Source organism: Salvia hispanica, chromosome 3 (genome assembly GCF_029641045.1).
Source record: "Salvia hispanica isolate PSC_SH4W2 chromosome 3, Shi_PSC_v1, whole genome shotgun sequence".
Classification (NCBI taxonomy): Eukaryota; Viridiplantae; Streptophyta; class Magnoliopsida; order Lamiales; family Lamiaceae; genus Salvia; species Salvia hispanica.
The window spans coordinates 39,683,399-39,710,526 of record NC_142694.1 but is presented as its reverse complement, the minus strand read 5'-3'; the positions used below and the strand labels follow the sequence as shown (position 1 = coordinate 39,710,526).

The 27,128-nt window shown below is 40.7% G+C and overlaps 4 protein-coding genes, 1 long non-coding RNA gene and 2 pseudogenes across 8 annotated transcripts; 1 reads left to right on the top strand and 6 right to left on the bottom strand.

Moving 5' to 3' along the window:
• Positions 1 to 568: 568 nt before the first annotated feature.
• Positions 569 to 4,652, bottom strand: LOC148930761 (putative late blight resistance protein homolog R1A-10). 2 transcript variants are annotated; one of them, XM_089068865.1, is made up of 3 exons: positions 4,524 to 4,652; positions 3,521 to 4,013; positions 569 to 1,433 (listed from the first exon to the last, which is right to left on the bottom strand). In XM_089068865.1, the coding sequence occupies exons 1-3, from the start codon at positions 4,596 to 4,598 to the stop codon at positions 1,336 to 1,338; spliced, it is 666 nt and encodes a 221-aa protein (XP_088924991.1). In that variant the 5' UTR covers positions 4,599 to 4,652; the 3' UTR covers positions 569 to 1,335. The 2 variants fall into 2 exon arrangements, with proteins under 2 accessions (XP_088924991.1, XP_088924990.1); XM_089068864.1 differs by lacking the exon at positions 569 to 1,433 and having other exon boundaries at positions 2,499 to 4,013.
• Positions 611 to 1,143, bottom strand: LOC148930763 (pentatricopeptide repeat-containing protein At1g34160 pseudogene; annotated as a pseudogene).
• Positions 1,470 to 2,369, bottom strand: LOC148930762 (putative late blight resistance protein homolog R1B-13). The gene has a single exon (XM_089068863.1). The coding sequence runs from the start codon at positions 2,154 to 2,156 to the stop codon at positions 1,521 to 1,523; it is 636 nt and encodes a 211-aa protein (XP_088924989.1). The 5' UTR covers positions 2,157 to 2,369; the 3' UTR covers positions 1,470 to 1,520.
• Positions 4,600 to 7,515, bottom strand: LOC148930760 (uncharacterized; annotated as a pseudogene).
• Positions 7,516 to 14,459: 6,944 nt separating this feature from the next.
• Positions 14,460 to 16,248, top strand: LOC125215099 (uncharacterized). 2 transcript variants are annotated; one of them, XR_016136714.1, is made up of 4 exons: positions 14,460 to 14,557; positions 14,766 to 15,116; positions 15,201 to 15,755; positions 15,848 to 16,248. It is a non-coding gene; the product is annotated as an uncharacterized LOC125215099 (long non-coding RNA). The 2 variants fall into 2 exon arrangements; XR_007175212.2 differs by having other exon boundaries at positions 14,462 to 15,116.
• A 2,643-nt stretch (positions 16,249 to 18,891) lies between these two features.
• On the bottom strand, positions 18,892 to 22,413 carry LOC125209963 (putative late blight resistance protein homolog R1A-10). Of its 2 annotated transcripts, none has more exons than XM_089069115.1 (3): positions 19,745 to 22,413; positions 19,326 to 19,634; positions 18,892 to 19,253 (listed from the first exon to the last, which is right to left on the bottom strand). In XM_089069115.1, exon 1 carries the CDS (start codon positions 22,328 to 22,330, stop codon positions 19,763 to 19,765), a length of 2,568 nt encoding a protein of 855 aa, XP_088925241.1. In that variant the 5' UTR covers positions 22,331 to 22,413; the 3' UTR covers positions 18,892 to 19,253; positions 19,326 to 19,634; positions 19,745 to 19,762. The 2 variants fall into 2 exon arrangements, with proteins under 2 accessions (XP_088925241.1, XP_088925242.1); XM_089069116.1 differs by having other exon boundaries at positions 19,481 to 19,634.
• Positions 22,414 to 23,075: 662 nt separating this feature from the next.
• LOC125212499 (pentatricopeptide repeat-containing protein At2g13600-like) lies at positions 23,076 to 25,585 on the bottom strand. The gene is made up of 2 exons (XM_048112691.2): positions 23,269 to 25,585; positions 23,076 to 23,192 (listed from the first exon to the last, which is right to left on the bottom strand). The coding sequence occupies exon 1, from the start codon at positions 25,574 to 25,576 to the stop codon at positions 23,387 to 23,389; it is 2,190 nt and encodes a 729-aa protein (XP_047968648.1). The 5' UTR covers positions 25,577 to 25,585; the 3' UTR covers positions 23,076 to 23,192; positions 23,269 to 23,386.
• Between the last annotated feature and the right edge of the window lie 1,543 nt (positions 25,586 to 27,128).

Here is a 27,128-nt window from a genome sequence, read left to right as displayed (position 1 = left end):
ATTTAAGAATCAAGATGACTCAAGAGCAAGAGGCTTACTTGGTTTGGCATTAAACCTATGTCCATGGTAGAAGGGAAGAACTTTTATTCAATGTACAAACAAGATTACAAGAATCTACACTCCAAGACCTAATTCCAAGCTACTTAATCCCACTCTAGTATACCCGATCGAATATAAAGTAAAACTTGATCGGCTTTACAGGCTTGACGACAAACACTCACAACAATCGAACCACAAATTAGGCCAGACTTGTACTATTCATATAGACAAAAGGCAAAATCAACAAAAGTCTGCCTGCCATGTGGCCCATGGCTGTCGGCATGCACCCTCACTCACCACCGCCATTCCCTCAGCCGTGCCAAGAAAGTACACCATTTTGCGTGCCCTAACGACATTTCAAAACCCATTGGTATGATTTATCCAAGAATAACAACTCTTATAAAATCTTATATACCTCTCAAGTATTAGGAATTTCAGATACAAAACTATTAGCAGCCAACCTTGATCTAAAATCTCATTTTTTACAACAAAAAGATGTTCAAATTCACACTAATCTCACTCAAAATTGTGCAACTTCTTGATTCACAAATAAAACTTGTATATTACATGTTCAAAGATATGATTCTCTTTCAGTATTCAGCAGCTACAAAATCCATTGCATTTCTCTCCATTGATCATGAGTTTCATCCTGTGAATAAAACAGATGCACTCTTTATCAGCTCCATCCAACTGCAGCCCCCACTCTTCTTGATCCCCTTCCGGCTCATCACGTCTCTCGTCTTCATCGCATCGACCCATCGTCCTCCCGAGGCATAGCTATTCGACAGCAGGACATACTCCCCAGGCTTCGCCTCCGCAACCTCCGAGAGCCTCTCAGACCACGCGTTTGCCTCAGGTTGGCACGACATGCTCGCTATGAACTCCTCCGCCTCACGCAGACGCCCTGCTCGGGACAGCATGTCCACCACGCACGTGTAGTGCCTCGGATTTCGGCCTGATTCCATAGACCTTCTCCATTGAGTCGAAGTAAGCAAGCCCTTTTTCGACTAGACCACAATGAGAGCAAGCAAACAACAGTGACAGAAATATGAGCTCATATATAAATTCTCTTTTTCCTCTACTACCTCGTTTGCAGGCCAATGTTTATCAAATGGACATTTTTGTTATAAAAAAGGTACTTATTATTACTAATACATTTTTTGTTAAAACTTACAAAATATGTACATTAAATTCTAAAAATGTGTACTAGCCCAATTTACGTAATCAACTTCCTATATTCAAATAGGCAAATTCAGTTTTATTTGTGGTTCCATGGAAAATGTTTGGCAATATTTTTTAGATCTTAAACCTATAAATTGCCACCACCGGCGCAGCCGTTGATTCACTCCACCGCGCCATTCTCCCTCTTCTCCTGCTTCTTCTCCGTCCCTCCTCTTTTGCAGTCCAATGTTCATCAAATGCAAAAAAGATTAAAAACAAATTACATAGAAACACAATGCTTTCTCTTAAAAATTACAACTCTAATAAAAAACGAGAAGGTCTAATTGCTCTCCATATAGATCCTCACGTTCTTCTACTATCTTTTTCGCTGACACCACAGCTGCTTCACTGCAACATCTCAACGAAATCAATTTCAGCGTTGCTATTTCCCCAACTTCAGATGGAATTTCCTCGAGTTCGGATAAATAATTGAGACTAAGCTTCTCGAGAAGTGGAAAGTGGGAGCTGTCTGACACAATCCAATTTTCTAGACCTTTACAATTAAGCAACTGTAGAAACTTGAGCTTCTGGAACTGGCCTTCAATTGTTTCCCACTTGCTGGTTCTGAAAACACCATATCTTAATACGAGCTTCTCAAGAAGAGGTAACGAACCGATTTTAGGCAATATGTCTTCCAACTTCAGGTTATTAACATCCAACTTCTTGATAGAGTTGGGGAAATTAATTCTCAGCAAAAAGCCACCACTTTGACGAAATGTGTAGAAGTTTAAGCTTTCCAATTTACTGAAGCATTGAAGATAGCTTAGACAGTTTTGTCCCACCATTTGTTCCGAAGTGTATGCTAAATGCAATTTCTTCACATTCGGAATTCTTTTAACCACCTTCTCATTCAAAAACAAATCCCTACCTCCTTTGAGTGTTTGCAGATTCTCCATAATGACAATGTCACAATCATCACTAGGAGGATTCGCAGAATACAATCGTTCACCGCAAATTCAAGATGCCGAAGTTGATGCAGTTTCCAAATTTCATTTGGTACATGTAGATCGTTCCCAAAAGATGAATCAATAATCAATGTCAGTAGATTCCAAAGTAGATCAATTGAACTAGAGAATTTGGACTCCTCATGAACACGGATAGCAAGGTACCGTGAGTTCACCAATTCAAACACTTTTTCTAGGAAATAACAATCAGAATCACGTGCCATGAATGTCCTCAACAATCTAAGATCGTGAGACAGAAGAACTTTCTCATCCTCACTTGTTGTTTCGTCATACTCACATATTATTGGAACGACTATGTGACAAAGATCCTAACAACCCTGCAGTTTTAAGAACGACTCGACGTTCGCTAATACTGGCTGGAGGATCTTCGCTTATGGCATGGTAAAATCTTTCCTTTTTAGCTTCTTTTAAGCACAAATCTCTCAACAAATCATGAATTTTACAAAACTTAATATTTCCAATAGACCCCAATTCATCAACTAAAACGAGATTTCGATCAACCAATTCCTTAAAATACTCTCGTGCAAGTGTTTCCAAACATTTTCCTCTCCTTGGTTTTAAAAATCCTTCAGAAACCCATAACTTCTCAAGCATTGATACACGGATACGGTAATCTTCCTTAAAAACACCCATATACAAAAAGCATGGCTTTAAATAGTTCGGCAAATAGATATAGCTCATCCTCAATATTTTCAAGCAAAATCCATCGTTATTGTTAATAACAATTGAACTTAAATTTTTCTCTATACGCTTCCAACATTCTTTTGTGTGCTCAGATTTTGCCAAAAGACCTCCTATTGTAGCAATTGATAAAGGAAGTCCTTTACAATTTGCTACAATATTCTTTCCAATATTCTCCAACTCAATTGGACAACTTTCTTTCCCGAACACTGTCTTACAAAATAAATCCCAACTACTAGCCTCATCTAGAAATTTCATGCCAATTATATAAGACTCGTTCAACCGAGAACTCAAGTCAGACAGCCTAGTTGTTACGATTATTCGACTCCCATTTTGGTTATCAGGAAAGAAATTTTTTATCTTCACCCACACCTCTATGCTCCACATATCATCTATTATTACGAGATACCTCCTACCGAACAAAAACTGGTATAATTTTTGTCCCAGCTCATTCTCACTCATATCACTACTTGAACCTTCACTTGCTCGAAAAAGAACTTCTCTAAGTGTTTCTCTAACATTATAAGTTTGAGAGATTGTAGTCCAAGCACGAATATCAAAATGCTCCTTAACAAGTGCATTCTCAAATAGATTCATGGCAAGAGTGGTCTTACCAATGCCACCCATCCCCGTGATGGGGATGATCTGGCGATTTAGTTGATCTCCGGTGAGCTTATCCAGAACTTCAAGAAACACTTCGTCAGAGCCCACGTTCATGTTTTCTTTCACAGTGGAAGAAGATGGCGTTAAGGCAGCAACGGGCTTCTGCTTGGTCTGAGGTTCAACTGCAATGCCCTTCACCTCTTTGTTGATCAGATCCATTTCTTCTATCACTTTATGTAGATTGTGATAGAAGTCATGATCTGCAACGATTGTGGATCCACTGTGAATTTGATTAACAATATGGAATTCGATAACATCCTCAGCCGCGTAAACTGCATCAGCAATGCGACGCTCCAATGGATCAGCTTCGTGGCTATCAGCAAAAGGGGAAATATAGCCATCAAGAAACTCCTGCAAGAAGGTAATGTTTTGAGTGAGAGATTGAACTTGTTTTTCGTCGGTAGAAATTGGAGGAGAAGGATGTTTCTCGAGGGTATCTAGGATCTGCATAAGAGAAACTAGAGCTGCGTAAGCCGCCATGATTAAAACTCTCTTTGAATGCACACACAGAATGACAATGATAATGCCAGAAATGTAAGTTAAAGAGTTTATACACAGAACTTCAAAGTCAATGTTGGCTATTGTGATTCACCTAACATTTTAAAATATCAATATATTTATAATATTGTAATATTGTGATTCACCTAATGTGGAGCCCTAAATGAGTCTGATTCACCTAACACTTTTACATGTCAATATATTAATGTGTCATACTCCCTCCTTCCCACCGCCGCAAGTGAATGATTTTTTTTTTCCGCAAATAACAACATATTTTTCTCTCTCTTACTTTATACCATCTTTGTCATTAATTTTCTGTTTTAACTTTCCTACTTTTTCATCTCTCACTTTATTATCCCCACTTAACTCAATAAATATCATTTTTCTTAAATTTCGTCTCCAAAAGAAATCAATTACTTAGGGTGGGACGAATGAAGTATCAGTTTTTCAAATTACCAGATTGGGCTTCGTCATGTCACTTGGACCGGCAGTCCACGCAGGTGGCCCATCCACCGCCAGTCCCTCGGCCATGCTTCCAGATTTCGCGGTACATATCTAAGAGCGCGGTGTCACACTGAAAGCCAAGTTTGAGAGCCTTCATGTGGCATACTTGCCTCTCTCCAACGAGGCCAAGCTCGAGTAAGCTCTTAATATGCTCGAGAAAGAGGACTTACTCGGTTGCTCTCCTCACAAGATCATCCGCTGGAACACTTCAAACGCCTCATCAAAATCCTCCACACCTAAATGGCCAGCTATCAACGAGTTCCAAGACACGTTATTCCTCTGAGGCATGCAGTTAAACACCTCCATAGCTTCTGAAATCATGCCATTCGAACTGTAACCAGACACCATCGAGTTCCAACACTCAACATTCTTGTGTGGAAGTGCATCAAACACCAAAGCCCATCTTCACTACTCCCACATTTACAATACAAGTCGATAAGCGAGCAACCAATAAAAACATTCATATCCACACCACTCTTCAACGTAAGTCCGTGAATGCTCCTTCCACCTTGCAAAGCCTTTAAGCTTGCCAATGCACTGATCACACTGAATAGCAAGAGATATTCGGTTTGAAGCCACAACGAACCATCTCCTCGAACAGCCTTGCCGCCTCCTCCCAGTCCCCACTCTGGCTCAATCTTGCTATCGTTGCACTCCATGTAACCTCATTCCTCTCCGGCATCTCATGAAACACACGTCGTGCCTCTCCCATTTCGCTCATCTCAACGTACATGCCCAGCATCGTCGTCCACGAAACAACATCCTTCCCTGCCACCATATCAAACGTCTTCCTCGCAAATTCAATGTGTCCCAACCTCAGAAAAAAGGTAACCAGAGAATTCAACACACACATTTCCCTCAAAACCAAGCGTCACAATTAACCCCAAAACACTCATCCCCAATCCAAAATCCCCCAATTTGACACAACCCTTCACCACAGAAGTAAAAGAAACATCATTAGGCAAAACATTAACTATAATCATTTCCTTAAACATCACCATTCCGCGAAAACTCAGCCGATTACAAACAAGCTCGCTAATCACTGAAGTCCACGGAAACACATCCTAAAACGATTCCTTTTAAAGTAATCCATCGTTTCCTCCACCTTCCCCTGCTTCAAAATCCACAAATCTGTTAAGTCCAAGAAACCTCATTTCTCTCAGGATTTTCGTCGAACAGCTGGCACGCATTGGAGATTGGCGGCGATTAAAAAGTTGTGGACGACTAAATTGAAGCTGTGAAACTCCTTCAGCATCTGATTGATCTCGTTCGATTTCCTCGAGTCTAAATACATGATTAGTCCAATTTGCAGTGGGAGGAGAGCCTAATTTTGATTAATTGGCAGCGGAGGGCGTTTCCATGGTTGATTAGCCTCTCGTCTGTGCAGATTTCTAGCAGAGAAACTGTTCAATATTGGTATCATATATTCATTCATCTTATTTCAATTGTGAAGGGGACTTATTAGAAATGAGCCACTCACCCCTTAAAAGGTCTCTTAAGGGGAGGGTTATCCACACTTATATAGATTGGATTGGATCATCACCAAGTCGATGTGAGACAGAATTGAGAGAATTTAACACGCCCCCTCACGTGTGGGCCGGAAAGGACATCGGTCTTCCATCACGTGGGTAGGCAATGCAAGAGATAAGAGAGAACCATCATCGATGTGGGCTGGAAAGGACATCGGTCTTCCACTCGTGAGGTAGATAAGAAATAAAGAGAAATCCATCATCGACTTGGGCCCGCTCTGATACCATATTAGAAATGAGTCACTCACCCCTTAAAAGGCCTTTTAAGGGGGAGGGTTATCCACACTTATATAGATTAGATTGGATCATCACCAAGTCGATGTGGGACAGAATTGGGAGAATTTAACAGGACTACACGCCTAAATAGGCTTAGGGTTAATTACATATACCCTAGCTACAAATTAGGAAAAAGAATAATTACAATCAATTACAAATCAATTCCCTAATTTCTGCATATCTTCTTGATTTATTTCCAACACTCCCCTTCAAATTAAACAATGGGATCACCCATTTTTAACTTTCTCAATATTCCATGGAAACTTCTGGAATCCACTGCTTTAGTGAGAATATGATCTTCTAACCGAACAAAGGGAAGGTCTATCACTTTTGCTTCTATGTTCTCCTTGATGAAGTGGCGGTCTACTTCAACATATTTTGTTCAGTCGTGTTGCACTGGATTTTCAGATATACTGATCGTCGCCTTGTTGTCACAAAAGAGTCTGCAAGGCTCCTTAGACATCAATCCAAGTTCTGTCATCAACTTCTTCAGCCAGAGGATTTCGGTCAACCTACTCTTAATTCCACGAAACTCCGCTTCGGCACTCGACAAAGCTACCACCTTTTGTTTCTTACTCCGCCAAGTTACAAGATTTCCCCCCACAAAGGTGAAATATTCTGCAGTCGACTTCCGATCATTTGGGTTTCCATCCCAATCTGCATCAGTGAACCCAAGCACCTCCAAGTTCCCATGATTCTCGAACAAAACTCCATGCCCGGAGTCCCCTTTAGATACCGCACAATTCTCAATGCCGCTTCGCAGTGATCGACTTGAGGCTTATGCATGAATTGACTAACTACTCCCAGGCAATGCCTGGCCTAGTATGAGAAAGGTAGATAAGCTTACCCACGAGCCGTTGGTATCTAGTCTGGAGTGTCAGTTCAGCTCCTTCTGTCAGTCGAAGGTCGTGATTCTGCACCATTGGGGTCTTAGTCAGCATTCCAATTTCCGCCAAGAGATCCAAAACATTCTTCCTCTGACTTATAAATATCCCCTTCTTGGACCGCATTACTTCAATTCCCAGAAAATACTTTAGGAGACCTAAGTCTTTCATCTCAAACTCGGTAAAAAGGTTCTTCCTCAGCTGACTTATTTCCTCTTCATCATCCCCATTAAGGATCATATCATCGACATACATGATCAGACATGTGATCTTTCCTCATCTCTTCTTGAGAAATAGGGTGTGATCTGAATTACTCTGCTTGTATCCGTATTTCTTCATTACCTCAGTAAATCATCCAAACCATATGCCCTTGGTGATTGCTTCAAACCATAGAGCATCTTTTTGAGTTTACAAACCTCTCCATCAAACCCGGGTGGGGCCTACATATAGATTGGTTTGGTAAGCTCGCCATGTAGGAAGGCGTTAGTCACATCAAACTGATGTAGTGGCCAATTCTTCATTGCAGCGATAGAGAATAGCACGCGGATAGTGCTCATCTTCGCCACTGGTGGAAGGTCTCTGCATAATCAACTCCATAAGTTTGCGTGTAACCTTTTGCTACCAACCTTGCTTTATAGCGTTCAATCGATCCATCTGGTCTTCTCTTGATTGTGAACACCCAACGACATCCCACTAATCTCGATCCCTTGGGTCTAAGACATACTTCCCACGTCTTGTTTTTCATTAGTGCCTTCATCTCTACCATCATTGCCTCCCTCCAATGTGGAATTCCCATTGTTTCCTCGGCAGTTCTAGGGAGCTCTTCTTCATCATATAGGGAAGCCGAGAATGCCCTCGCCATCTCTGTCAAATTAGCTTTAGCCAATTTGCCACTGAATATCTACTCCTCTTCGGGACACGCTCTTAACTGTATCTCTTTGGTGGAATACCCCTTGTGCTCTAATTTGGGAGTATAAATTGCCCAGTATCCCCGTCTATCACAACATTCTCCTCCGGTTCTGTGGCAGAGTCATTACGAACAATTGTACTATTGATGATGGTTTCAGGAATTACCTCAGATATCACTAGAGGAGGACTATCAGGCGAAGACGATTGAGGAGGCTCTGCTGCCGACAACACAGGCTCGGCAGTACTAGTCTCTGTTGGTTCCACGGCAGAGTTGCTTGGTAGTGGCATAAACCAACTTAGGGGTCCACTCGACCTATCGACAGTTCTACTATCCCCCTGACCACTAAGGCTGGTATAATAATATTCGCACTCCAAAAAATTACAATTCATAGTAGTTATTATCTTCCTAGATGAAGGATCAAAGCACCGATAACCCTTTTGGTTGATTCCATACCCCAAAAAAATACATTTTATTGCGCAAGCGAAAATTTTGTTCTTTCGGGTTTAGGAACATGAACATACACAGAACACCCAAAGACTTTAAGTGGTAGTGTAAGAGGTTCGGGTACTTTGGCTAGAAAAGATAAAAGTTGGAGCGGAGTTTTCATACTCAATATTTTTGTAGGGAGACGATTTACCAAATAAACCGATGTAGCAATAGCCCCGGGCCATAAAAATTTTGGGATTTTTGAGTAAAAAATAGGGCACGAGTGATTTCTAAAATGATCCTATTTTTTCTTTCAGCAACTCCATTTTGTTCGGGGGAATAAGGACACGAGGTTTGATGAACTAACAATTTATCTTTGAAAAAATTTGACATTTCTCGATTGACAACTCCCTCCCATTGTCAATCCTAAGCACCTTGATTTGTGTCTGAAACTGAGTTTGGATTAATTTGTAAAACAAGACAAATTTTTCATAAACTTCGGACTTATTTTTCAAAAAATATACCCATGTCATCCTTGAACAATCATCCACAAAAAGTAAGAAATATTTAAAACCATGATCACCAATAACGGGTGCAGGCCCCCAAACATCAGCATGTACCAAAGAAAAAATATTCTTAACACGAGTTTCAGTAGACCTAAAAGATTGTATGTGGCTTTTCGCCAAATCACAAGATTTGCAATCAATATCCTTTAGATGATAAAAATGAGGAAAAAGTAACTTAAAATAACCATGAGATGGGTGACCATAACGTCTATGCAACAACCAAGCTTCTCGAGTCGCAGATCCGTGAGCTAGCATTGCGGCACTGCCTTGGTGAGCCATCTCATCAACATAGTAGAGGCCTTGACGCTCAGTGCCACGCCCAATTATCCTCCTCGTCCTGATATCATGTAATACACAGAAATTAGGATGCATTAATAGTGTACAATTTAATTCCTTCGTCACGTGGTTAATTGCCATCAACTTATGTGACTGTTTGGGAACATAGAGACAATTCGACAATTTTAATGTAGGCGAGACCTCAACTGTCCCACTTCCCTCTACTGATGTTAATTCCCCATCTGCAGTATGTATCTGACTTTTCATAGTATCACTAAAATTTACAAAATCACTTTTATCATGTGTCATCGTATCTGTTGCCCACAATCAATAATCCACCCTTTCTCCTAATCACTAGGTCTGTGTTGTACAATACAAGCAATAGGTAATTTGTGCATAATTTCAAAACTATTGGGACTAACAAACATATTATCACATGATATGGGGTCATTTTTCAAATTAGGAAGAGTATAAGGTCCAAATTGTAAGATATGGGGTATATACTGCAATTTTCAAAATTTAGAGGGACTAGGTAATAAAGTATAAATTGTGTTGGGTTGTGTAAACCCTAGCCCATTACCTCCTTCACCCGAAGCGGCGCCGCCGCTCCCTCCACCGTTTCTGCTGGTAAATGTAGCCTTCCCCGTCTGCCACCGCCACCGCCGTGAGGGGTTTCTCCGTCAGCGCTCCTCCCTCGGGCACTGGCGGCTGTTCCACTCTCCTCAATTCCGATGGCTAATTTCGCCTTCCCTTTCTGACTCTCCTCCCATCAATCCGGAAAACCCACCAATTTGAAGCAGGTTTCTCGGGTGTGCTTGTTCATCCCGCAGTGAGAACACCGGAGCTTGGTCTTGTTGGGCTTATTTCCACCGCGGCGGTTGTTGGCGGCCGCGAAGTGTGGTGTCTACTGTCCGGGATGTGGCGGTGCTGACTGAGGTGTGTTTCGGGCTCCAAATCCAAAGCCCACTCCGCCCGATGATGGATCTCCGTTCGTTGCGCCGGTTTGGTCGGAGTTCACCGACGACATGATTTTCAGCCGTGTGGCCTCTCGTTTCACCCAGCCGTACGCGACGTCGACCGGAGGCGTCGGGCTTTCCTTGAGAATGTCTCTTCCGATTCCCTCATATTGAGGGTTTAATCCAGCCAAAAACTTGTATAATCTCCGTTGATTGGTGATGTCTCAATACTGGCATACTCCTTTGTCGCATCAGGTAATGGGTCTGCCTTGGCAGCGGTCGATCTCGACCAACACACTGTGCAAGGTCCTCCAGTAGGTTTCCAGATCTGAGTCCCCTTGGACAATCCTACTGACTTTGTCCTCCAAGTCATAGATCAGATACGGGTCCGACGTACTTTGGTACGTCATGACCAAGCTTTCCCATATTGCCTTCACACTTTGGTGATGTGCGAAGTCTCCGACAATTTCGATCTCCATATTGTCTATGATCCAAGAGAATATCAGTAGATCGGTCTCCTCCCATTCTAGATATCCCTTATCTGTTAGTTCTGGGGGCGCCGACACTCCCATGATGTGCCTCAACGCGCTTCTGCTCCCGATGGCGACTCGCATAAGCTGAGCCCATAGTGGATAGTTCCTTCCATTTAGTTTGAATGCTACCATAACATTCTTACTTACTTTGATTCTGGTGTCGCTGGGTTTAACATCTTCTCCTGACATTCTGCAGGTTCGGGGTTGTCCGCCGCCTTGTGGTCGGGACAAGGTATATTTGGCTATGATGAATTATTTTCTGAGCCTCTGATTATCCTGCTGTGACGCCATGTTGAATATTGGTATCATATATTCATTCATCTTATTTCAATTGTGAAGGGGACTACACGCCTAAATAGGCTTAGGGTTAATTACATATGGTAAGATTTACCCTAGCTAAAAATTAGGAAAAGAATAATTACAATCAATTATAAATCAATTCCCTACTCCCTGCATATCTTCTTGATATTTCCAACAGAAACGCTTCTTCGAGTGAACGCTTTCAAGTTTATTCTTGCATTTGTCGAAAACAGAGTTATAAACATTTTTTTGTTTTTCTGATGCAAATTCAATCCAAATTCATTTTGGGCTACGGTTTGTTGGACCGGTCCGGGTCGGGCCATCCAATAGGGTAGTCGGGTTTGATGTCGGTAATCGGGTATGAGTAATACTCCCTCCGTCCCACTTTAGGAGTCCCTGTTGAGTTCGTCACGGGTTTTAAGAAATATAAAGGAAAGTTGGTGAAAAAAGATAGTGGAATGTGGGTCCTACTTTTATATATTAGTTTTATAATAAAATGTGAGTGAAAAAATGTTAGTGGAATGTGAGGCCTATTACCATTTATGGAATATTCCAACTGGAATTCCTAAAGTGAGACACCCAAAAATGATAAATCGGGATTCCTAAAATGGGACGGAGGGAGTAGATGTTATCATTTTTCTTCTATTTTTATTTTCTAAACTACTTCTCTATCACTATTATTTAATATTTAATACTAATATGACCTCTTTTCTCTTTACATATACAGGTATAGGTTAAACCTTGAAAGAGTAAGAAATATTTTGAAGAACAAATACACCAGAAAAATGAATAGCTAAGAATAAAATGTACTCTATCCATATGTAGGAATATGTTACTACTCCCTATTTTAAGCCTTAAATAAATAGTACTACAAAAGATGAATTGATAAGATTAAAATATACTCCCACTGTCTTGGCTAAGATGACACATTTCTTAGTCGGCACAGAGTTTTAGAAGATATTGGTTAATGTATTAAATTAGAGAGAGAAAAGATGGGTGTATGTATTAAAATAGAGAGAGAAAAAATATAAATATTTAAATAGTAGTGAGAAAAAGTGGTTGAGTTAATTGGGATAAACTAAAACGGAAAACATGTCATCTTAAGTGGGACGGAAGGATTATTTTCTTTCTATATATTATAAATTTATAATTCTACTAGATAATTCAAGATTTAAAAAGAAAAACAATTATAACTTGTCTAGAAAACTAATGCAATTTCTTGAAATATTTAGGACACTTAGGGTAGTGATAAAATGCAAACTTATATATCGTACAAACTCAAAACTCCTCAACACAGTTTCAATACAATATCAACACAGTGTAAAATTTCAAGATTTTAATGTCAACACAGTATCAACACAATATCAACACAACATCAATCATTGACTACTGTTGAAATTCTGTTGACATTTTCCTGTTGATGTTTTTTTTTGACCTGTTGACATTTTTCAATGGTACACATCTGGTTTCGATTTGGTACCGGCCGGTTCCGGTTGTTGGGTTCTTTGACGCCATGGCTGTTGAAGGAAACGAGCTAATAACAGTGGCGGCTGTTGCTGCGGTACTATTGGTGGGTGTGGGTGGGATTTTTGGCAGGGTTTTGGCAAGGGACGCAGCTTTCTTGTGGAACGATATCACCAAAACGATTCATCATTTCCTGCATAAAACGATCCCAAGATAGAGTGGGAATCCGTCGCATTAGGAGTTGGATCCATGGCATGGCTGGGCTGTCAAAGCCACCATGGCAACGCTCAATCGTTTCCCGGTGGGATTTTTGACACCAAGAAGTTGTTCAGCCCGCGCAAGCCACGCAATCACGTCGGATCCATCAAACGTCGGTAGCGTCATCGGTGGTGTGCTCCCTGGAACCGTGGTATCACCAAAACGATTCAAGAGCTCTCTAACAAATCTGTCCCACGATAAAGAGGGGCAGCGACGAACGAGCAATTGCTTCCAAGTTTTGGCCGGTCCGTTTATGGCGATCATGGAGACATCGACACGTCTATCCAAAGGTGTTTTGTTGAGGAAGAAATATTGGTATGCCCATGAGAGTCAAGTGAGAGCCCCAGATTCGTCAAACGTTGGAAAAGTCATCAATGGTGCAGCACAAGGCGGTCGAAACTCCAACATGAAAGTCTCCATCTTTGCTATAGCCTTCTCCAATCCAACCACAAGAAGTGTGGCTTCTGTCTGATGATAATAGACCATCGTTCACTGCACCAAATTGATAGGAATAAAGGCTAACGAACAAGAACATAAAATTCTAAGATTTAGAGAACAGAAACTACTGATGAAATACAAAGAAAATAATCCTCACAAAGGCAGAGGCCTACGGCTACAGCCGTCCTAAACTGATCTTACTTCCAAGATGCTTTTCAATGTCTGGGGTCCTCCTTATTTATAAGAAAACTAATGCAACAAAGTAGGAATAAAGAAGCAGAAATAACAACCTAATAATCTACTAATTTGTCTCCCCCATATCTCTCCATTGGTTAGCTTGCATAGCCGACCAAGTCATCAATCATTTGAGCCAAAACTACTTCACTATTTTTGTGCTTGTACAATCTCCACTACGTATCATGCAATCTCTCAAACTTATAATGTTAGAGAAACACTTAGAGAAGTTCTTTTTCGAGCAAGTGGAGATTCTAGTAGTGATCTGAGTGAGAATGAGTTGGGACAAAAATTATACTAGTTTTTGTTTGGTAGGAGATATCTCGTAATAATGGATGATATGTGGAGCATAGAGGCATGGGAGAAGATAAAAAATTTCTTTCCTGATAACCAAAATGGGAGTCGAATAATTGTAACAACTAGGCTGTGTGACTTGAGTTGAACGAGTCTTGTATAATTGGCATGAAATTTCTAGACGAGGCTAGTAGCTGGGATTTATTTTGTACAAAAGACTTCAATTGTGTGAGCCTCCCTACAATCAAAATTTAATATGAATATGTACTAGTAGTCGGTTTCAATTGTTTTGGAAAAATAATGTTTTTATTCTAGAAAATACTTCAAGTTATATCTCATAAACAAAAATGCTTCGAATAAAGTGGGACAGAATGAGTATTATTTTTCATTCAATCCTACTATCGCAATAAAATTTGCATCTTTTAATTTAATTTAATTTAATAAAATTTGCATCAATATCATCACGTTGGTTTGATAATTAAATTCAATATATCTCATGTGGTTTGCGTGTTATTGTATTGGAACATAGTTTACTAAAACGGGTCCGACTATCTTGGTGCTATTGCCAACAAGAGAGTTGGCAACGCAGATACAAGATGAAGCAGTCAAGTTTGGGAAATCACTTATCCTGGCTATGTTAAAGTAGTAGTACATTATTTCTTGTATTCTATTTCTGCATATCTCTTTCGAAGTCATATCCTTTTCACATTGACAGAGGACTTTCTGTTGGCATTATATTCTGTTTTCCTTTTGGGTTTTCTTCATTGATTGTATGTGTGAGTGTTGTGATTTTTTCTTCATTTATCTGCTTCATGCTGAATCAGCTGCCATTTCTTTTATTTAATAACAGTGTGTATATGGGGGTGCACCAAAAGGGCCTCAGATTAAAGACTTAGACAGAGGTGTTGATATTGTGGTGGCTACGCCTGGTCGGTTGAATGATCTTTTGGAGATGAAACGAGTGTATCTCCATCAAATTTCATATTTGGTGTTGGATGAGGCAGACAGAATGCTAGATATGGGCTTCGAACCCCAAATAAGGAAAATTGTGAAGGAGGTGCCTCCACGTAGGCAAACCTTGATGTACACAGCAACATGGCCAAAGGAGGTGCGAAAAATTGCTGCTGATCTACTGGCGAACCCTGTTCAGGTTAACATTGGAAATTCTGATGAGCTTGTTGCCAACAAGTCAATAACCCAGGTAAAGTTTAATTTCTTATTGTAGTTTTGTTTTCTTAAAAACGCCCGGCCGGGCGATTTTCACAGACCAAAATGCCCGGTCCAGGCGTTTGCTTTGTCCCCGGGCGATTTTACAAACGAAACGCTTCTTCAACGGGAGGGAATCACCAATTCGCTCGGTCGGGCGATTTTCACAAGCAAAACGCCCGACCCGGGCGTTCTCTCTGGACTCCTTGGTCGGCCCTTGTTTTTCAGCTTCAGCTCCTCCGTCATCCTAGGCTCCTCCCGCATGGACTTTTGAATGAATGTAGCGATCCCATCCTGAAGCCGCCTCGTCATGGGTCCGCCATGTGAGCGCGTATCAGTGGTAGTAAACTATGACTTTCCGACGGGAGTTGAGGATTATGTGCACAGAATTGGAAGAACTGGTCGGGCAAGACATTCTTCCGATCTTGTCAAAATTCTGGAAGGAGCGAATCAAAATGTTCCTGCTAAACTTGGTGAAATGGCATCACGTGGTGGTGGGATGGGAAGAGGAAGGCGCCAGTGGACGTAATGATTCCTCCTATGGTGGACGTAATGACTCTCTCTACAGTGGAAGAGGCGGCAGCGGAGGAAGGGGAGGTTGGGGAGCACCATCATCTCCTGATAGACGGGACAAGTATATTCTCTTTACTTTGTTTTTGATGGATTATAGATTATGTGAAGCATATATGTGGCACTCAATTCAGTATCGTCTTCGTATTCTCGCAGGTATGGTTCTGGATCATTCGGTTACGACTCAAACGCTAATGGAAGCTTTCATTAGAAGAGCTTTAACGAGAGCATGATGGATGCTTCCAAGAATAGAGATAGAAGCCGCAGCAGAAGCCCCAACCGGAATTCAGACTGGGCTAGTGCAGAGAAATTTAATGGAGCCACCACTAACCAGCACAGTTTTCACGAAACTATGATGGCAGCGGCTCAATCAATTAAATCTGATGCAATCGGGAAATGGACTTGACCACGAACATAACACTGACCACGAGGATGGCAAAAATGCATCAACTGAACCATTGAGGGAAGATCAAAAATAGTAGACATTGTTATTCCTTTTGAGCATTCAACAAATATTAATTATCCTTTTATTTTATCTTTACGCTTTTATCGTATCATTCCTGGTTTGATCGATCGGCAAAGCTACAGTGACTACCTTTTATCCCTAAATTAGACGCCGAAGTAATCGTCGGGCAATAGCTCCCGCGTCGAGACGTTCGACGCAAATTATCCGGGTTAAGGAACTTCATCCTTAACAATTGGTGCTTTCATCTTCGAACTTATGGCCGCTCGTTACACCACCGAAGAGCAGCAACAACAGCCTTGGGGTATGCCTCCCATGGGGGACTTGCCGCAAGACCCTCCGTTGCCGCCTCTGGAGGAGGCTAACACAATAGATCTGACCGCCGCTCAGCTTGACCGCATCCGTGCTGCACTTACTAACCTGGAGGCCCGGCTGGCACTGACCAATCTTCGCGTGGGAGAGTTACGCGGGCCACCGCAACCAGACCCAGACCCGCCTGACAATACTATGACGTCTGGACCACCGGGATTACCACAACTGAATTCGGTGGCTGGAAACGTTACGACACCCTTTGGTCAGCCGACCTTGACCAGCCCAGGCTCATATGCCCAGCCACACAATTTTCACGCCGCCTACCACGCACCCCAGCGCGAGGTACAGCAGCCCCAACAATATTTGCAGCCGCAACAACCATACCAACTGCCTGCTCCTCAACTCGATGCTTTGCAATGGCAGCAACCGGAGATGCAGGATTGGCGGTGGCAACAGCATCAGCCCCACACGCGACGTCAAACAAGCTGGGACCCTCCCAGCTACCGCCAACAATCAGGGCTCATGCCGTACGACCAATATCCGTTGCCATATCACCACCGGGAGACAAATCAGCTGCCGCCGAGCCCGCCTTGTTGTTGGGATCCACCTGCGCAGTGAGCCCTTTATGGCTGTCCAACCCACAATAAGTCCTACCACGTTCCGCAGCCGCACCTGGGCCCAACTCCAGCCTACGTGGCGCCGAGTCACGGATTCCCTACCTGGGACTATCGCGTGTAGCAAGAACACCACGCATGTGATCAACAAAAGTGGCAGGATTGTTACCATCAAACTCAAACGGAGATACCTGCGGCTTACACCCCTTGGTGGAGACCAGAATCTACTCCATCCATATTTGCTCCGGTGCATTCCGTGGTTGTTACTAAATTTGAAAGTGAAGAAGGTACAATTTCAGATTCTTTGATTTTAGATGCTCAGGTTGAATATTCATGTCATGATCCCAAAGATTTAGATTGCGTCTCAAATCGTGGTATTGTGACAATCTGGAAAGTGTGCTTTCACTGGACTCTAACTTAGAGACGGAAATGGATGCACTTGATCATGATGCGTTTGGTGTATCTCGTTCTTCTTCCATTGCTCTGCTTTGTGATAATCATGGAGTTGAGGAGGATAGAGATGCAAGCCTCGACAACCGACAAGCCACATCTTTTAAGGAAATATATCCATTGTGCGGCTCTCATGCTTTCTTGCCTGTTATCGAAAGGGATTTCAAGGTTTTGCTTCAAGGATATGTGAATGAAAGGTTGGATATTCTGAAGTTGAGGAAGATGATGAAATGAACCCTTCTTTGTTAAAAGAGGACAGACATGGTTTCTATGTGGATTTGCATATTAGTAATGTTGCAAGTATGAATTATCGTTCAGCATTGCTCGACACAGATGCACGGTTGATCCCTCCCCGGATGGACACGCGTTATTCGAGCATTTGTGGTCGCGTTGACAAGATCCATGTGTTGGTGTTTAATTATCACGAGCCGCCTTGGTGAATTTTGATGGAGATAATGAAGGCAGACGCTTAAACATTCGGTGTGCGTTTGATCCAGGAAGACAGAGCTCGCCAAAGCTTCTGTTTGCGTCGCTCTTCGTTGTATCATGGTTCCCAGCTTGAGGACAAGGTAGATTTTAACCTCGGGGAGTTATACGAGCATATCTACATCATATCTTAGTATTTATTCTATTATTAAGTAGCATATCTTTCCTATATAATTAGTGTCTTGTTCTTTAAGTTAGGGTATCCACTATTATAAATAGTGGACATTGTTATTCCGTTTGAGCATTCAAGAAATATCAATTATCCTTTTATTTTATCTTTATACTTTTATCGTATCATTCCTGGTTTGATCGAGTGGCAAAGCTTCGGCGACTACCTTTTATTCCACAATTTGATGCCGGAGTGATCGTCGGGCAATAGCTTCCGCGACGTTCGACGCAAATTATCCGAGTTAAGGAACTTCATCTAGGTACTCTTGTGTTTTGTAATATGGAACGCGTGTCATGGTCGAACCCCTGATATGCACCCGTAAACTTTTCTAGGGTGGGAAAATTGTTGCTGTACATGTTTTGGTGCACAACTTAACATTGTCTTAGAAAGTCTCTTTTGTTGCTCCACATGATCTAATGATGCTATTTTGTCACTGATAGTATGTTTCGTATCCATGTGCACTTTGGATTGTGTTATCCTTAAAAGAATATCGAAGCCCGGTTGGAATGCACTGTGTTAAACCTGTTCTTGCAGTTTATTTATGCTCTGATTCATCATATCTGATATCTATAAATGCATGTCAAAATTAAAATTACTCCCTCCATCCTGCCTCAAGTGATGGAATTCTTTTGGGCACGGGATTTAAGAATCAAGATGACTCAAGAGCAAGAGGCTTACTTGGTTTGGCATTAAACCTATGTCCATGGTAGAAGGGAAGAACTTTTATTCAATGTACAAACAAGATTACAAGAATCTACACTCCAAGACCTAATTCCAAGCTACTTAATCCCACTCTAGTATACCCGATCGAATATAAAGTAAAACTTGATCGGCTTTACAGGCTTGACGACAAACACTCACAACAATCGAACCACAAATTAGGCCAGACTTGTACTATTCATATAGACAAAAGGGGAAAAAGTAGAAAAATCAAAATCAACAATAGTCTGCCTGCCATGTGGCCCATGGCCATTGGCATGCACCCTCTATGGCCCGCCTCACTCAACACCGCCATTCCCTCAGCCGCGCCTCGGGTCCAGGCCAAGAAAGTGCACCATTTTGCGTACCCTAAAAACGACATTTCAAAACCCATTGGTATGACTTATCCAAGAATAACAACTCTTATAAAATCTTATATACCTCTCAAGTATTAGGAATTGCAGATACAAAACTATGAGCAGCCAATCTTGATCCAAAATCCCATTTTTCACAACAAAAAGATGTTCAAATTCACACTAATCTCACTCAAAATTGTGTGCAACTTCTTGATTCACAAATAAATTCTTGTATATTACATGTTCAAAGATATGATTCTCTTTCAGTATTCAACAGCTGCAAAAATCCATTGCATTTCTCTCCATTTCTCATGACTTTCATCCCGTGAATAAAACAGATGCACTCTGTTTTTCAGCTCCATCCAACTGCAACCTCCACAGCAAGCAAACAACACTGACAGAAATATGAGCTCATATGTAAATCCTCTTTTGCAGTCCAATGTTTATATCAAATGCAAAAAGATTGCAAACAAATTACATAAAAACACAATGCATGTTTATTACCTCTTTTGCACTCCAATGTTACACGAAGTCGAAGGTATAATTGCTCTCCATATAGACACGAAGGTCTAATTGCTCTCCATATAGATCCTCACGTTCTTCTACTATCTTTTTCGCTGACTCCACAACTGCTTCACTGCAATCATACAATGAAATCGATTTCAGCGTTGCTATTTCTCCAACTTCAGATGGGATTTCCTCGAGTTCGGATATATAACTGAGAATAAGCTTCTCGAGAAGTGGAAAGTGGGAGCTGTATGACACAATCCAATTTACTAGACCTTCACAAAACGACAACCATAGAAACTTGAGGTTCTGGAACTGGCCTTCAATTGTTTCCCACTTGCTGGTTCTGAAGACACCATGTCTTAATACGAGCTTCTCAAGAAGAGGTAACGAACCGATTTTAGGCAATATGTCTTCCAACTTTGGGCCATAATGGACTTGAACAACCAACTTCTTGATAGAGTTGGGAAAATTAATCCTCAACAAAAAGTCAACACTTTGACGAAAGGTGCAGCAGGATAAGTTTTCCAATTTACTGAAGCATTGAAGATAGCTTAGACAGTTTTCTCCCTCCATTTGATCCGAAGTGTATTTTAAATGCAATTTCTTCACATTGGGAATTCTTTTAGCCACCTCCTCATTCAATAACAAATTCGCAACTCCTTTGAGTGTTTGCAGATTCTCCATAATGACAATGTCACTATCGTCACAAGGAGGATTTGGGAGAATCAATTCGTCCACCGCAAATTCAAGATGCCGAAGTTGATGCAGTTTCCAAATTTCATTTGGTACATGTAGATCGTTCCGAAAAGATGGATAAATAATCAATGTCTGTAGATTCCAAAGGAGATCAATTGAACTAGAGAATCTGGACTCATCATGAACTGTGATATTAAGGTACCGTGAGTTCACCAATTCAAACACATTTTCTAGGAAATAACTCTCAGAATAACATGCCATGAATGTCCTCAACAATCTAAGATCGCGAGACCACAGAACTTTCTCATCCTCACTTGCTGTTTCGGCATACTCACATATTATGGAATGAGTATATGACAAAGATCCTAACAACCCTGCAGTTTTAAGAACGACTCGACGTTCGCTAATACTGGCCGGAGGATCATCTCCTATGACATGGTAAAATCTTTCCTTTTCAGCTTCTTTTAAACACAGATCTCTCAACAAATCATGAATTTTACAATGCTTAACGTTTCCAATAGACCCCAATCCATCAACTAAAACGAGATTTCTATCAACCAATTCCTTAAAATACTCTTGCGCAAGTGTTTCCAAACATTTTCCACTCCTCGGTTTCAAAAATCCTTCAGAAACCCATAACTTCTCAAGCATTGACACACGGATACGGTAATCTTCCTTAAAAACACCCATATACAAAAAGCACGGCTTTAAATAGTTCGGCAGATAGATATAGCTCATCCTCAGTATTTTCAAGCAAAATCCATCGTTACTCTTTATAACAATTGAATTTAAATTTTGCTCTATACGCTCCCAACTTTCTTTTGTGTGCTCAGATTTTGCCAAAAGACCTCCTATTGTAGCAATTGATAAAGGAAGTCCTTTACAATTTGCTACAATATTCTTTCCAATCTTCTCCAACTCAGTAGGACAACTTTCTTTCCCAAACACGGTCTTACGAAATAAATCCCAACTACAAGCCTCATCTAGAAATTTCATGGCAACTATACAAGACTCGTTCAACTGAGAACTCAAGTCAGACAGCCTAGTTGTTACGATTATTCGACTCCCATTTTGGTTATCAGGAAAGAAATTTTTTATCTTCTCCCATGCCTCTATGCTCCACATATCATCCATTATTACGAGATATCTCCTACTGAACAAAAACTGATATAATTTTTGTCCCAACTCATTATTGCTCAGATCACTACTTGAATCTCGTCCACTTGTTCGAAAAAGAACTTCTCTAAGTGTTTCTCTAACATTATAAGTTTGAGAGATTGTAGTCCAAGCACGAATATCAAAACGCTCCTTAACAAGTGCATTCTCAAATAGATTCATGGCAAGAGTGGTCTTACCAATGCCTCCCATCCCCGTGATGGGGATGATTTGGCGGTTTAGTTGATCACTGGTGAGCTTATCCAAAACGTCAAGAAACACTTCGTTAGAGCCCACGATCACGTTCTCTTTCACAGTGGGAGAAGACGCCGACAAGGCAGCAACGGGCTTCTGCTTGGTCTGAGCTTCAACTGCAATGCTCTTCACCTCTTTGTTGATCAGATCCATTTCTTCTATCACTTTCTGTAGATTGTGATAGAAGTCATGATCTGCAATGATTGTGGATCCACTGTGAATTTGATCCACAATATGGGATTCGATAACATCCTCAGCCGCGTAAACTGCATCAGCAATGCGACGCTCCAATGGATCAGCTTCATGGCTATCAGCAAAAGGGGAAATATAGCTATCAAGAAACTCCTGCAAAAAGGTAATGTTTTGAGTGAGGGATTGAACTTGTTTTTCGTTGATAGAAATGGGAGGAGAAGGATGTTTCTCGAGGGTATCTATGATATGCATAAGAGAAACCAGAGCTCCATAAGCAGCCATGATTAACAACTCTCTCTACGAATGCACACACAGAATGATAATGATAATGACAATGATAATGATAATGATATAATGATAATGATAATGATAATGCCAAAAAATGGATCTGAGAAAACTAAGTTAAAGAGTTTATACAGAGAACTTCAAAGTCAATGTTGACTATTGTGATAAACCTAACATTTTAAAATATCAATATATTTATAATATTTATATTCATGTGTCATACTCCCTCCGTCCCACCGCCGCAAGTGATTGATTTTCTTTTTTGCAAAAAAAAACATATTTTCCCGTTCTTGCTTTATACTCCCTCCGTCCCACTTTAGGAGTCCCGGTTGAGTTCGGCATGTGTTTTAAGAAATGTAAAGGAAAGTTGGTGAAAAAAAATAGTGGAATGTGAGTCCTACTTTTTTATATTAGTTTTATAATAAAATGTGAGTGGAAAAAGGTTAGTGGAATGTGGGGCATAATACCATTTATGGAATGTTTCAAAACTCCTAAAGTGGGACACCCAGAAATGGTAAACCGGTACTCCTAAAGTGGGACGGAGGGAGTACTATCTTTATTACTTATTTTCTCTTTTAACGTTCCTATCATCTCTCAATTTATAATCCTCATTTTTAACTCAATAAATATTATTTTTCACAAATTTCGTCTCCAAAAGAAATCAATTACTTACGGTGGAACGGATGAAGTATCAGTTTTTCAAATTAGACCTCAAATATCCACATTAGTCAAGTCAAAATTACCGGATTGGGCTTCATCGTGTCGCTTGGACCGGTCGTCCACGCAGGTGGCCCAACCACCGCCATTCCCTCGGCCATGCCTCGGGTCCGGCCATATAAAGTGCACCGTTTTGCGTACCCTAAAAATGACATTTCAAAAAATTGGTATGCCTTATCGAAGAATAACAACTCTTAAAAATGTACTAGAATATATACCTCTCAACTCCAAAATTCCATTTTCTTTACTACAAAAAGATGTTAAAATTCACAATAATCTCACTCAAAACTGAGTGCAATTTCTCCTCTTAATATATGTATATCACAAAAGGGATATTCAAAAATATGATTCTCTTTCAGTATTCAACAACTGTAAAATCCATTGCATTTCTCTCCATTGATCATGACTTTCATCCTGTGAATAAAACAGATGCACTCTGTTTCTCAGCTCCATCCAACTGCAGCCCCCACTCTTCTTGATCCCCTTCTGGCTCATCACGTCTCTCGTCTTCATCGCATCGACCCATCGCCCTCCCGAAGCATAGCTATTTGACAGGAGGACGTATGCGCCAGGTTTCGCCTCCGCAAGCTCTGCGAGCTTCACAGACACCCTTGACCCCAACTCCTCGTCCCCGTAGGTTCTGCAGCCGCTGAGCAGAGCAGACCACGTGTTCGCCTCAGGTTCACATGGCATGCTCGCTATGAACTCCTCCGCCTCACGGAGACGCCCTGCTCGTGACAGCATGTCCACCACGCACGTGTAGTGCCTCTGATTCGGCCTGATGCCGTAGACCTTCTCCATCGAGTAGAAGTAAGCAAGCCCTTTTTCAACAAAACCACAATGAGAGCAAGCAAACAACACTGACAGAAATATGAGCTCATTTGGTGCAATGGATGAGGTGTTTCCCATTTCTTCGAAGCGTTGAAGCGATTCCCCTGCAAATCCGTTCTCAGCAAGCCCTTGGATCATAGCTGTCCAGGCGACGTCGTTCTTGTTTTTCATCCGATCAAAGATCCTCAGAGAGCTCGTGATTTCTCCAGACTTCGCGTACATGTCTAGGAGCGCGGTGTCAATAAAGATATCACATTGAAAGCCAAGTTTAAGAACTTTCGTGTGTGCATACTTTCCTCTCTCCAACGAGGCCAAGCTCGCGCAAGCTCTCAATATACTTGAGAAAGAGGATTTACTCGGCTGCTCTCCACACAAGATCATTTGATGGAACACTTCAAACGCCTTATCAAAATCCTCCACACCTAAATGGCCAACAATCAACGAGTTCCAAGACACATTATTCCTCTGAGGCATGCGGTTAAACACCTCCACAGCTTCCGAAATAATGCCATTCGAACTATAGCCAGACACCATCGAGTTCCAACACACAACGTTCTTGTGTGGAAGTGAATCAAACACCAAACGCCCATCGTCACTACTCCCACATTTACAGTACAAGTCGATAAGCGAGCAACCGACAAAAACATTCATATCCACACCACTCTTCAACACAAGTCCATGAATGCTCCTTCCACCTTGCAAAGCCTTTAAGCTTGCCAATGCACTGATCACACTAGAATAGCAAGAGATATTTGGTTTGAAGCCACAACGAACCATCTCCTCGAACAACCTTGCCGCCTCCTCCCAGTCCCCACTCTGGCTCAATCTCGCTATCATAGCACTCCACGTAACCTCATTCCTCTCTGGCATCTCATCAAACACACGTCGAGCCTCTCCCATATCCCCCATCTCAACGTACACGTCTAGCATCGTCGTCCACGACACAACATCCTTCACTTCCATCATATCAAATGTCTTCCTCGCAAATTCAATGTGACCCAACCTCAGAAAAAAGGTAACCAGAGAATTCAACACACACACATTTCCCTCAAAACCAAGCTTCACAATCAACCCCAAAACACTCATCCCCAATCCAAAATCCCCCAATTCGACACAACCCTTCACCACAGAAGTAAAAGTAACATCATTAGGCAAAACACTAACTCCAAGCATTACCTTAAACATCACCATTCCTCGAAAACTCAGCCTATTATAAACAAGCCCAGTAATCACCGCAGTCCACGAAAACACATCCGAATACGGGTTCCTCTCAAAATAATCCATCGCCTCCTCCACTTTCCCCTGCTTCAGTAAACCAGAAATAAGTGAGGTCCAAGAAACCTCATTTCTCTCAGGCATTTCGTCGAACAATTGGCACGCATTAGCCGCATCGCCCCATTGAAGATTTGCGGTGATTAAACAGTTGTGGACAACTAAATTGAAGCCGTCAAACTCCTTCAGCATCTGATTAATCTCATTCGATTTCCTCGAGTCTAAATACATGATCAGCAATTTAACGGCGATGTATTTGTGGGAGGAGAGTCCCATTTTAATTAATTGGCAGTGGAGGGCGTGGCCGTGGTTGATTAGCCTCTCGTTTGTGCAGATTTCTAGCAGAGAAACGGTTCTTCGAGTGAATGCTTTCAAGTTTTTTCTTGCATTAGTCGAAAACAGAGTTTTGAACATTTTTTGCATTCAAAAACTCTCTCTTGTTAGTTTATTTGATTTTCTCGTTGCAATTATGCAAATTCAATCCTAACTCGTTTTGGGCTACAGTTTGTTGGGCCGGGTTATCCAATCGGGCTACCCAACTCGTTATGATTTAGCCATATACTCCATCTGTCTTATTTATTGTCCTATTATAAATGAAATGTTTTCCTTTTTAGTCTATTCCATTAAAAATGAAACATTTCTAAAAATGAAAACAATACTTTCTATACTTTTTCTTCTTTCTTACTTTACTCTTTATCATTAACTCATAAAACAACATTATATAAAATCATATGTCGAAAAGCAAATGTTGCATATTTAATGCGACGTAGGGAATATTTTCGAATACAATTTAGAGAATAATACAGATATTTATAATAGAAAAGTGGTCATAATCAAGCTGTGGTGAAACCAATACTCTTTTGATGAATTAGGATTGGCGGATAACGTATTGATATATTATTATCATTTTGCTTTATTACTCATTTTGTTGCTATTTTTATTTTATAAACTACTTCTCTATATTCAAGACTTAGATGTTATATGACCTCTTTTCTCTTCACACATATAGGTATGGGTTAAAGTTTAAAATGTGAAAAAGTAAGAAATATTTCGAGGCAATACACCATAAAAATGAATAGCTAAGAAGAAAATGTACTCTATCCATATATAGGAACATGTTATACACCTTACAATATGGAGTACTATTTTAAGCCTTAAATAAATAAAATAAATGAATGGATAAGATTAGAATAATTTATTTTCGCTATATATATTATAAATTTATAATTATACTGGATGATTCAAGGTTTAAAAACGAAAAGCAATTAAAACTCGTCAAGATAACTAATGCAGTTTCTTGAAATATTTAGTACTAGTTTTAACAGAATAAAAACTCTGGGAATATTCTGGTGTACTAGGAGTCGGTGTCAATTGTTTTGGAATTTAATTTGATTTTGATTGAAAGTGGGAAGCAACGGTATATAGACATCATATATATTGACTTAATTAGATTGAATCAAACAATTCAATTTGAACATGAATAGTTTGGGTAAAGCCTTGAGATTATAGAGTAGCTAACTACCCCAAATAAAAACAAAATCGAATCAATCGATTAATACTATTACACCTATCGATTTATGCCACTCTTACACTCCTTTTGTTCTTCTCACTCATTTGATAGTATATCTCTTATAAGGTTTTACAAAGTGTTAGTATAAAATAAAGGAAGTAATGTTTTATATTTTAAAAACGCAAGCTACGTCCCATAAACAAAAATGCTTCGAATAAAGTGGGATGAAGTGAAGTGAGTATGTATTCCATTCATCTCATGCTACTCGCACTTTTCATTTTGACAACGTAAATTTAAACATGAGTAATTAATATAATTAAATTAGAATTTTAAGTGTAATAAGAAAATACTTAATTAAATCTAATATCTTAATTAAATATTATAATTTACATTTAAAATAAAAATAGTACAAATAGTTTGGGATAGTCCGAAGATGACGTTTATTCCTACTATCGCAATAAAATT